Raw genomic sequence first — 12814 nt, forward strand, 5'->3', positions numbered from 1 at the left:
GAACCCAAATGTCCATCGATGGATGAATGGATAAAGAAGATGTGGTATATATATACAGTGGAGAATTACTTTGGCAATCAAAAAGAATGAAATCTTGCCATTTGCAACTACATGGATGGAACTGGAGAATATTATGCTAAGTAAAATTAGTCAGAGAAAGACAAATATCATGACTTCACTCATATGAGGACTTTAAGAGACAAAACAGATGAACATAAGGGAAGGGAAACAAAAATAATATAAAAACAGGGAGGGGGACAAGACATGAGACTCATAAATATGGAGAACAAACAGGGGGTTACTGGAGGGGGTGTGGGAGGGGGGATGGGCTAAATGGGTAAGGGGCATTAAGGAATCTACTCCTGAAATCATTGTTGCACTATATGCTAACTAATTTGGATGTAAATTTTAAAAAATTAAATTAAAAAAAGAAAGAAAGAACAATGACAAACGAATGAACAACAACAAAAAAAAAGGGGCAAAAGAAAAACAAGCCATCAACTGATTCTTTCCATATAAACAGAAGGTTAAAGGAATGATACTGAATCCTATGGATTCAATCAAATGGATTAACTGTTCCTAACCGATAAGTGCCACATGACCTTCCCACAATTTTGGGGGGCAGACATAATATCCTAGAATCTAGCAAAGATCTAAGGCAAGAGTTCTTAAACTTGGATCTAGGGATCCTGGTTGTGAATCTGGTTAAGATCATGAATGTACTCCAGGGGGGTCCCACAAATCCTCTGAAGTTGTAAGCCAAGTCTCTGTGTACAAAAATACATACTGTTCTCCAGAGAAAGGATCAATGGTGTCCATCAGATATTCGCTGATCCCCAAAAAGTTAAGAACTACTGCTTTTAGATTTGGCATATAATGCCAAAATCAAGAATGTTCTTGGTAATTTTTTAAATCTTAAATTATGGCACTAGTGAGATGTTGTATTTTAGCCTTTTTATAAAGCTATGTGATGAAAAAGGAATATTAGACTCTTGTGTGCATAATAATCAGGCTGTATTTGTACAAATAATTTCATATACTCAAAAATGAATATTTGATGAAGATCCATAAATAGGATAATTAAGCCTTCGCATTTATATTCTCTCTCTCTGTTTCTTGGTCTGTCTTTCTCTCCAGCCTGGAGATAGGCTTATCTCTTAATCAGATAAAGTCCAGGTATCTCTTCAGTTGGGCCATATACAATCTAAATCTTTGCAAATTCTTAGAAATGTTTTTCTAATTTCCTTAGAATCCACAAGTTAGTGATAGCCAATGCTCTTACTGAGGATGAAGGTGATTATGTATTTGCACCAGATGCCTACTCTGTTACTTTGCCTGCCAAAGTTCATGTTGTTGGTGAGTAGATAAATCATTGCAGAGTTGTGTTCTTGTTTTTTTGTTTTTGCTTACCATGGAAATATAACACATTCAAAACTGTGATATACATGAATTGGTGTAAGTCACTAAGCATAATAGTTGATTCTTAAGAAGTCTTACAATGGAGTAGTTTTGCAAGGTGCCAGGCACCAACTACTTTGACTCCTCTTATATTCTTTTTGGCCAGATAAAATGTTGGTTCTACCAATATTTACCACTAGCAAAGTACTGGCCCAGATATTCACATGGAAATGATTGTCTGATAACAAAGGCCATATTTAATATTCTAGATCCTCCTAAGATCATCCTGGATGGTCTTGATGCTGACAATACAGTGACAGTAATAGCAGGAAGCAAGCTTCGTCTTGAAATTCCTGTCACCGGAGAACCACCTCCCAAAGCCCTTTGGAGCCGAGCGGATAAGGTTTGTTTTAAGTACACACACAGACACACACACACACACACACACACACCACCACACCTCCTGCCTTCCATTAGTCAAATGAAAGAAGAAAGCAAATAAATGTACAAGGGTACAGTATAGATGTAATTCCTTGGATTAAGAAAGATCACTGGTTTGGGGCGCCTGGGTAGCTCAGTCGGTTGAGCATCCGACTTCGGCTCAGGTCATGAACTCACTGATCGTGAGTTAGAGCCCTGTGTCGGGCTCTGTGCTGACAGTTCAGAGCTCTCTCTCATAGCTCTGACAGCTGTGACAGCTCTCTCTGACAGCTCACAGCTCTCTCTCTCTCAAAAATAAATAAGGATTAAAAATTTTTAAAAAAAGAAAAATCACTGTTTTTCAGGCAAATATAATCATCATTCATCTACTTTTCATATTTCTGATTACCTACTATGTGACCAGGCATGTTTTCATGTGCTATAAAGATCCCATTTTTCATTCTAATAAGTGTCAGGAAATGAAGTGGAAGAGAAATAGATAATGAATTAGTAAATAAACAATTGAACAAAATCACTGTGGATAGTAATAAGTGCTGTGAAGATTTTTTTAAAGCAGTGTAATATGATTAGCAAGTGATTGCAAGGTAAATGACAATAGTCTCTATGAATGACAAAGAAACCATTATACAAAGATCAAAGGAAAAAGATTTCCAGGTAAAGTCAATGCAAGGGCAAAGGACAAGAAGAGAGGAAAAAATGAGCTTGATGTGTTGAAGGAACAGAAGAAAAGCCAGTGTGACTGGGTCAGAGTGAATAAGGAGGAAAATAATAAATAAGATTGGGTGGTAGACTAGTACTAGCTCAAGTGTCATTCTGTGGCTCCTAAAATAAAATGTGTTATGGGCAGTAAAACTATTCCGTATGATATTATAATTATGGACATATGTCATTATAGACTTGGCAAAACTCACAGATGTACAACATAAGAGTGAACCCTAATGTAAACTATAGACTTTGAATGATAATGATGTGTCAGTGTAGGCTCATTGATTATAAGAAATATACTGCTCTGATGTGGGATGTCAGTTGTGGAGGAGGTTGGTTTGTGTGGGGGAGGGATTATATGAGAACTCTCTGTACTTTCCACAATTTTGCAGTGAGTCTAAATCTGACCCCAAAAATAATTTATTAATTAAAAAAAAGAGTTGAAGAGTGTTTTTTCCTTTTCTGTTTTCTGGAGGAAAAAACAAAAGAGCATCATTAAGCTTTGGAACAACTTGAAACAGTGAAATGTATGTGTAATTAGAGTCCCCAAAGAGAAGGACAGAAGAATATGTAAAGAAATTAGAGCTAAAATTTTCCAAATTTGATAAAACGAAAATTGCAGATATAAGAAGCTCAATAAAATCTAAGCACAAAGAGCATTAATAAAACCACACCAACTTGATAATAAATTATATTAAATAAATAACAAAAATAAAAAATATAAAGAAAAAAAGAAAAAACCACACCAAGACCCATTAAAATCAAATTGATCAAACCCTATGATTAACAAAAAAAAAATGTTTTTAAGTAGACAGGGAAAAAAGTCACATTAAATATACAGAAATAAAGAAAAGAGTGACAGCAGATCTCTCTGGAAGCAAGGCAAGTGACAGTGAGGCAACATCTTTAAAGAAAAAACTGTCAACCTAGAATACTATGAATTCTAAAAAATTCTATAAATTCTAAAAAAATATATCAACCTAGAATTCTATACTGAGTAAAAATTTCAGAAACAAAGGCAAAATAAAATTATTTTCAGATATATAAAAGCTGAAAGAAATAATCACTGGCAGACATGCACCACAAGAAATGCTAAAAGAAGTCCTTAAGTCATAAGGAAAATAACGTCAGGTTGAATTATTTTCACAAAGGAACAAAGAGCATCAGAAATGATAACCGTGTGGATAAACATAAGAGTTTTTTTGTATTATTTCAATCTCTTTAAAAGATAATTGACTGTTTAAACAAAAATAATAATAATATACTGTGTTGTTTGTACTGTAAGTAAAATTTATGACAATAAAAACATAAGGTCAAGAAAGAAAAAGAAGAATGGAAAGTAAGAATTAGGAGGGTGAAAAGGGAGGTATTGTTGTAATATCGCATGAAAGTAGACTGTGAAAAGTTAAAGATGTATACCATAAACCCTAAAGGAACCACTAAAATAATGAACAAAAAGTTATAGCTAATAAACCAACAAAGGATATAATATGAAATCACAAAAAATATTTAATCTAAAAGAAGGCAGAAAAAGAGGCACAAAGAACAGGGCAAGTAAAAAACAAATAGCAACATATTAGAATTGCAATAGAAAAATTGCAATAGAAAAACAGATAAATTAGAGATTTCAATACTCTTCTCTTAGTAGTTGCTAAAACAAGAAGACAGACCATCAGTGAGGATATTTAAGATGTGAACAATACTGGCAACCATCTTGATCTAATTGACATTTACAGAATACTCCAATGACACATAAGGAATGGGCATTATTTTATAGTTTTTTTTAATGCTTTTATTTATTTTTGAGACAGATAGAGAGCATGAGCAGGGGAGGGGCAGAGGGAGAGGGAGACACAGAATCTAAAGCAGGCTCTAGGCTCTGAGCTGGCAGCACAGAGCCTGATGCGGGGCTTGAACTCACAGACTATGAGATCATGACCTGAGCTGAAGTCGGACGCTTGACCGACTCAGCCACCCAGGCGCCCCCAGAATGAGCATTATTTTAAAATTGCATATGGAGGAGCGACTGTATGGTTCAGTTGGTCAAGCATCCAACTTCGCCTCAGGTCATGATCTCAAAGTTTGTGAGTTCACGGGGCTTTGTGCTGACAGCTCAGAGTCTGGAGCCTCCTTCTGATTCTGTGACTCCCTCTCACTCTCCCCCTCCCCAGCTTGTTCCCTCTCCCTGCCTCTCTGTCTCTCTCAAAATAATAAACATTAAAAAAAAATTAATTGCATATGGAAAATGTCTAAGATAGACCATAAGTAAGTCTCAACAAATGTAAAAGGATTAAAGGAATACTACTAACAGTAAAGAGGAATGAATTACTGATGTATGCAACAACTTGGATGAATAATTATGCTGAATGAAAGAAGCTCAACAACAACAATTATTTTAAAAAACTGCTAATACCAAATACAAGGATATGGAACAATCGAACTCTCATACATCACTGGTAGGAATGCAAAATGGTCCACCCACTTTGGAAAACAGTTTTTTTTTTTTTTATAAAGTTAAACATGCACTTTAGCATACAATCCTATAGTGAAATTCCTAGCTATCTACCCTAGAGAAATGAAGACATATGTCCACACAAAAACTTGTACATAAATGTTTATAACAGCTTTATTTACAATTGTCAAAACTTGGAAACAACCCAAAAGTCCAATTGTACAAACATACAGTTTGTACATGCATAACCCAACTGCACATGGAATATACAATAGAATACTACTCAGCAGTAAAACAGAAGGTACTAGTAATACATGTAGCAACATGGTTGAATCTAAACAGCATCATACTGAGTGAAAGAAGACAGATCCAAAAGGCTACATACTGTTTGAGTCTGTTATATGAACATTCTGGAAAAAGGAAATCTAGAGAGATAAATAACAGATTGGTGGTTGCCAGGGACCAGAGTGTAGGGGTGAATGAGTTGACAGTGAAGGAACATGGGGACACTGTTGGGGATCATGGAAATGGTATGTATCTTGATTGTGGTGGTGGTAGTTACACAATCACACAAATTTGTCAGAATTCATAGAACTCTATGTATAAAAAGTGTGAATTTTACTCTATGTAAATTATGTAGCACGACAGACAAGCAAACAAAATATAGAAAACTAAAGAAGATAATGCAACACCACCCTAAGTATTTTCTTTTCACATTAAAAATAAAGCAGAAAATCTTTTACAATCTTAAGATTTGAATTTGGCTAATATGAGAAAATTTTGTTCTATTATAAAACAGAAGAATTATGAAAACTATCTCAGGTATTCTTATTGTTCTCACAATCTTATGTTATTGAAGACTTATGAGTCCTAATCCAGACACAAAAAAGTAAAGAGTTAATTTAATAGTTATTAGAAAATTACCCAGTTTCTAAATTACCTTGACCTTCTCTGTTTTTTCTCTTTGTATGCTGGCTATTCATTGTCATATAGGAAATATGACCTAGGAATCAGAAAAATGGAATGCTACTTCAAATTTCTGGTTTAAGAAAGAAAGAAGGAAAGAAGTGAGGTAGAAGAAAAGGAGAAAAAGGAGGAAAAGGAGGAAGAGGAGGAGAAAGAGAAAATAAAGAAAGAAAATATAATGGAAGGCCCAACCTCACTCTGTCTTTACTTTGGGAATTAGATATTCATTCATTCATTCTGTCCTATTAGAAGGGAAAAATCAATACTCAATAACTTGTAAGGAAAACTGGCATTGTGGTCTTCTTCAACCCTTTTCAGTATTTCTAAATTTTCAAGACACATAAATAAGCAAGTCATGATTAGTTCTTAAATATTTAATTTCATGTACAAAGAGACTCCTCTACTAAAATAACACTTCTGCACTCCTATTTTTAGTCCTCCAGCTTTCTCTTTGGTGGGTTCGTGCTTAGTGGGCTTTGGAGACAAATCCCAGTTCTTCTCATTGTTAGCCATGTGGCCCTGAGCCACAGCTTTCTCCTGTAATATGGGATGTTAACACCTTTATCTTTAGGGTTGGTGGAGGATTACATTAAGAACATGTATTTTAGGCCTTAGCACCACATCCAGCTTAAGTTCTAAGGTACTTTGGAATAGTCCTTGTCATATAGGTCATGCCGTATTTTGTTTCTCTCCTCCTTAGGCTATTATGGAGGGCAGTGGCCGGATAAGAGCAGAATCTTACCCTGACAGCAGCACTCTGGTTATTGACGTCGCTGAAAGAGATGACTCTGGTGTTTACCACATAAATCTGAAAAATGAAGCTGGGGAAGCACATGCAAGCATCAAGATTAAAGTTGTGGGTAAGTCCTCTGGGTCAACAAACTTCTAGAATCAAGTTTACATGTCCATATCCAGAGTAGACTTTGCCAGCTCTTGGTTCTCTCAACTCTTCTGGGTAGTCAACAAATGAAACACAGATAGCTATGTTTTATAAATCACCATTGTTCTTTTTCTACCTTTCCCATTCCTTTTCTTTCCTGTCCTTCCCTTGCCTTCTCTTCTCTTCGTGTCTTCTTTTATCTTGCCCAGAGGTCCAGTTGCAGGAATGTGTAACTAAAGTTAACTGTTTGGGGTTGCTGGTCATTATCTCTCCACAGTTGTATTCCTTTCAGTTTCCTTTAAAGTCACTGAAACAATCACTAAAGAATTTCCAACATCACAATCATTGTAGAAGAGTAAGATTTGCCTTAGTCCTTAGATGACGACTTAGGTGTATTTTTCCTAAGCTTGAAACCAAGTGAAATGAGTCCAGCAGATTATTGGTGGTCCAAGCTCTCATGATCTCTTCATCTCACTTTATTTCTCCCTTAAGAATCATATTTCAAATGGACCAGAAACTAAGGTCACTTTATCAGACACTGAATTATGTTAATAAGATATGGTAACTTGCCATTTTTGACTTGGATTTTTACCAATCAACATCTTGATTCTTCCAACTGATTTACAGTTCACTTTGTAGTTCAAAACAAAACACAACACGAAATCACATCTGATATTTATGCAATAATTTCTTGTTTACCGTTTTCAAGGTAAAGGACAAGTATCTGGAGTTCCATATGGGGCTTGCTCTCTAATGTTGTGATACTGGTTTAAAGGACTTGAATACATATTATATTTATCTTTATTGGGCTCACCTTCCCTTATCCCATATGAAGCATGACTTTTTGCCCAAATTAGTTACTACATGCATTTCTATAAACATGGAAAAGTATTCAGAAAAAACACTGCTTCTATGATTATTACCAAAAACTGATTTTCCAATTAACATTTTTCTTGTGCTCTCACTTACTCTTACTTTATTTTACTTTTTCTATCCTATTCTATTCTATTCCATTTTTTGTTTGCTACAGACATCCCTGATCCTCCAGTGGCACCAAATGTGACAGATGTGGGAGATGATTGGTGCATCATGAACTGGGAGCCTCCTGTCTATGATGGAGGGTCCCCAATCTTAGGTAACTGCATGTCGGTCAATCTGTGAAACCACCATTGAAGTTGAAGTCCTCTTTATGCTTATTAGTACAGAGCATATTTTAAAATATTGCATGTAGAAGAAAACCTATTCTACTATGACTTTAAATATCCATTCAAATTGAAATATATTCTGGGATTCTTTATAAGTACTTGAGATTAAAATAACTCTGATGAATATCATCTGACTGTTCCCTTTTTTGTTTGACATGTACATTTAATATCTAGTTTTGCAACATCTATAGGTTTAACTTTAAGTTGTTCTAATCAGTAAATATCTAGCTCCATAGAATTATGTCTATGAAAAAAAATTTTTTTAGAGATAAATACTTAGAAGAATTTGCTTCCCTGTGGAACAAGAATTTTTCCTATTTGAAACTCACAAAAGTGAGTTTTCCCTCTTCTAACCTACATTGTTTGGACTCCTAGCCAAATCTATTACTCAACTGTAACAATGGTATTTCTATGGTCTATATAGCTGTGATTTATTTTTCTCTCTTATCTTCCTGTACAATTTTAATTTTTTTCTAGTCCTATTACTTTTATCTATATCCTATGATGTTAATGTTTGTATTCCCTATAATTTCTCTCAAACAACTGGTGAAATAAGGTGGCTTAAAAATATATGCATACCTGACTATTTTACTTAGAGATTTTATGAATTCTAATTTCTGAAAAAGTTTAATTTTGGAAGCCATGGAAAAACCTTAGTTTCCATTTCGTGTCACCTACAGGATACTTTATTGAGAGGAAAAAGAAACAAAGCTCCAGATGGATGAGGCTAAATTTTGATCTCTGCAAAGAAACAACTTTTGAGCCCAAGAAGATGATTGAAGGTGTAGCTTATGAGGTCCGCATCTTTGCAGTCAATGCCGTTGGTATCTCCAAGCCCAGTATGCCCTCCAAGCCTTTTGTTCCTTTGGGTAAGTCAGGAGATGTGTCTCTGTCATGGAAATCATTGCCCTGACTTGTGACTGCTCCCTCCAACTTCTAACAAGGCTTCTTAGAGTCGTGGGTGAGCAGGAGGTTGGAGGTGGTTAGGGGCACCTAAGAAATTGAAAAACAACTTTGGTAGAACTGAATGCCTTCATAGTGTAGACCCTGGAATTTATTACCAGAATTCCGGTGAAAGCTGTATGTAGATCTGGTTGCTGCTTCCCACTGAAAACACAAAGCTGAGCCATTGACACATGACCACTCCCCATTTGTCCTTCTGAAGGTATAACTCAGGACCTATGTGTAAACACCATAACTAAACAGAGACCACTTCTACAAAGCAGTCTTGAAAACTAGTCTCTTTTCTTTACCATCACACCTTAAATGTTATCTAATGAACTAACAAAGTCAGCTCAGTAAAGGCAAAGAAATAGAAGATAAGATGTTTTCCTCTTTTATGGTAGTGAAGTACTACTTTTTTTCAATAGAAAGAAGATTCAGTACAGGATTTATACTTTAAAATTAGAGCGTTATGGGAAATTTACTCTGGATCATTAGATCTCAAACTCTGACTTTTTTCAACTTCCTTGGGCCTCCCAGCCTCTCATGCCAACCTCCCAAACTGGAGGGAAAGTGTGGCAGCTTTTCTGAAATTGTCCACGCCTAGCAGATCTTTACCTTCCACGCAGCATATCCTCAAGGAGTCTTCACTGAATTTTATTAAGACATAGGCCTCTCTGTATATTTTTATTTATATCCTAGTTAATTTTTATCACAGCTTGTGCTGTAACACCATAATCATTTCTTCTGTTTCTTTCTTTTCTTTCTTTCTTTTTTGTTTTTTATCTTTGAAGCTGTAACCAGCCCTCCTACACTTCTGGCCGTTGACTCTGTAACTGACACCACTGTCACAATGAAGTGGAGGCCCCCAGACCAGATTGGTGCAGCAGGTTTAGATGGCTATGTGCTAGAGTATTGCTTTGAAGGAAGTAAGTACAACTCTTGGTTAAAATGAATACCATCATCAATAGGTGAGATACTCCCCCCTTTCTTTTGTTATCATTCTGGGGAACTCTTCTCCTTCCTACCAAAAATGACAACAAGCAAAAGTCTTCCTTCTAAGATGGATAAAAATTTAGCCCTTTTTTGGTACTGGATGCTAACAAATGGAGATCTCAAAAATATACTAGATAGGCGGCCAGATTAGACACCACGATAAGTCTAAGACATAGAAAGAAAGGATTCTGACAAAACTTCAGGGGTTTCCACTTCTTGAATTGGTGGAGTTAAATTGCACCAAGAAAAATAAAAGTCTAGTTAGGATGAAGCAAGTTGGACATTCTAAACCCTATACAGAGTAGAGGTCTGCTATCAAAAAAGCTGCCCACTTCTGGGTAATAAAGGGAGACTATATATTTGGCTAGCTGCTTATCATGCCTTAAAGAAGAAGAAGAAGAGAAGAAGGAGGAGGAGGAGGAGGAGGGGGAGGAGGAGGAGGAGAAGAAGAAGAAGAGGAAGAAGAAGAAGAAGAAGAAGAAGAAGAAGAAGAAGAAGAAGAAGAAGAGGAGAAGCAGGAGGAGGAGGAGGAGGAGGAGGAAGAGAATCAAGAACAACTTTCAGTGGCAGCATTAAATCCCAGAGGGTGTAAGCAATAGGTTTGACATGTGACAGGAATTTGTCTCAGTACATAAAAATGTAATCACTGAAATTTAGAAGGAGAAGAGAAACAGTTAAAAAACTTGTTGATAGAAATAATAGACAAAGAGAAAATGACACAAGAAAATATGAGCCAGAGTGTACCTAAAACCAAAAATGATGTGAAATTCACTGAAAGCCTGTTGTGTTTTTGGTATCCTGCTTGTCATGATTTGAAAATGGATGTCTAAAACTGTCCCAGTTTGAACTCAGGCTCCACTCTAGATGAGGTAAGTAAACAACCCACTGGGGAAGCTTGTACATATCACCACAAATGATAGGCCAAGATTTAGCCTCTGAGAAAGCTCATTGGACTCCAAACTTTAATGTGGATCTTATCTGAAGGAAAGGGAGACTACAGAGCACATTTGGGAAATGAGGAATGTGACTACAAAGGCACCCTCCCAGGAGGAAAACCTCTGGAGAAGAAACTTCCTATGAGAGATAACTGCGGCAAAGGAAATCCCAGGCCCCTGGATTGGGGCACCCCTGGAAACCACCATTGGTGCTGGTTGGGAGGGAACAAGAGACGGGGGGACAAGGCATCCTGGTAACAGTTCCATTGACATGTGCTCTGCTCACAGAGCACGCTGCTTCATTTCTCCAGGGCTTAGAAAGCCACTAACTAAAACTAGTAGGGGCATTATGAGAAAGTTCCCAGGCATCCCAGCATAGGAGGGGGGTAGTGTCACTAATGCAAAAAGGTAAATTCTTGAGCACTTCAGAATATGGTTTATTCCCATTCTATTCCTCTCCCATTTCAAAAACTCATGAGTACTCCACTCTGTTATTTATATCACCCCACCAGCAAAATCTCCCCATCTTACATGTGATGTGGCTGCTGAGCACGAACATTTGTGTTTGTATGAAACAGAGCAAATTCTTTACTCTTTTCTTTCTGCTAGGTTTAAAAAGTAAGAAGATACAGCAAAATGATAGATGCCTGTCATTTTGATGTTACCCACCTTAGATAAAATACAACGAAGTGTATTTTACATAATTTTGTGTGTGATCTGTGTAGATACATATGTATACGGGTATATACATATGTATATGTACACAGTCATTATTATGTATATATTTTGCCACATAACGTTTTGGAATTAGCTTTCTATGGAAGTTCTTTCATAACGTGTATATCTTTCTTCTCGCAGTCTTTTCTTTCTTTATGTGGCTGCCCTATTCTTCATTCTTTTTAATGGCTGTTGTCCTCCAGACTAATTTTCTGTAGTGTTTAATGCTTTTAGATATGTCAGGTTTTATTCTGTAAGAGAATTCTTTCTTTTATAAGATCGTGTGTTGGTTTTGACTCTGCCTTTCTCTTGTTTTTGTTTTTTTTAATGCCTGCAGCACATTACTCTTCTTTGTTTTCTTCCTTCACTCTAGCTCTTTCTTTTCGTTCTTAAAAATTCTCCTCATGTATCAAACAACTTTCGTATTCCTTCCCCATCCCCTGGACACCGTTTTCTTTCTCTGTTTTCCTCAATTAAAGTGGTTCAAACGTGAAGGGATGAGCTATTTTTGTTCCCCTCTGATCTTGTTTCGTCCTGTCTTCTCTTGAAATTTCTCCTTTACTAGTTCTTCACTATTTCAAGCACGTTTTCTGTCTCCTATTTTCACTTTCTCATCAACTGTCTCTTCACTATGAAAATATCAGCACAGTGACTCCCAACCTGACCATTGGCTTAAAGAGGTATTTCTTTTTCAGTGTCCTTAAGTAATTTTTATCATCCACATGCCCTTGCGGCCACCAGGATATTTTGGCTCCCTGCTCCTTTTCCCAGATACTCCTAGAATGGATGGGATAAGAGAGAGGAGAAGGTTCCAAGGGGTTCCACTCCCCTGCTCCTCTCCTGATAACAGGTGAAAAGGCATCATCCCAAACCAGTGGGGGTATGCCCACAACCACCCCATGAGCCAGCAACATTCCCTCCAGTCACGTGGAACGCAGGGACCCAGGCATGCTCAATTTGTTTTCTTGACTGCAGAACTTGTTGTTATGGCAACCAGAGGCTGCCTGGGAAGACAGGGCTGGCTTTATCCTGAGTGCCTTCACTCCCAGACTGTGATGATTGAACCCCATAGCAGGAGTTCTGTGTTACCTGGGTGCCTGGGAGGACCCTCCCTGGCTGGGGTCGCAGGGACAGGTGAAAAGATAGACTGTTCCACTGTGTGCTGCTCCCCTATGGA

At 37.0% G+C, this 12814-nt stretch overlaps 1 protein-coding gene across 9 annotated transcripts in view; it reads left to right on the plus strand.

Moving 5' to 3' along the window:
* Positions 1-12814, plus strand: part of MYBPC1 (myosin binding protein C1) — an 88493-nt gene that overhangs the window by 51878 nt on the left and 23801 nt on the right. For all 9 annotated transcript variants that reach the window (XM_045462916.1, XM_045462920.1, XM_045462919.1 and 6 more), the window contains 6 exons: positions 1250-1356; positions 1668-1801; positions 6663-6822; positions 7873-7977; positions 8728-8916; positions 9784-9918. In XM_045462916.1, coding sequence (XP_045318872.1) covers positions 1250-1356; positions 1668-1801; positions 6663-6822; positions 7873-7977; positions 8728-8916; positions 9784-9918 — 830 coding nt within the window. The remainder of the gene's footprint in view (positions 1-1249; positions 1357-1667; positions 1802-6662; positions 6823-7872; positions 7978-8727; positions 8917-9783; positions 9919-12814) is intronic.

Source organism: Leopardus geoffroyi, chromosome B4 (genome assembly GCF_018350155.1).
Source record: "Leopardus geoffroyi isolate Oge1 chromosome B4, O.geoffroyi_Oge1_pat1.0, whole genome shotgun sequence".
NCBI lineage: Eukaryota > Metazoa > Chordata > Mammalia > Carnivora > Felidae > Leopardus > Leopardus geoffroyi.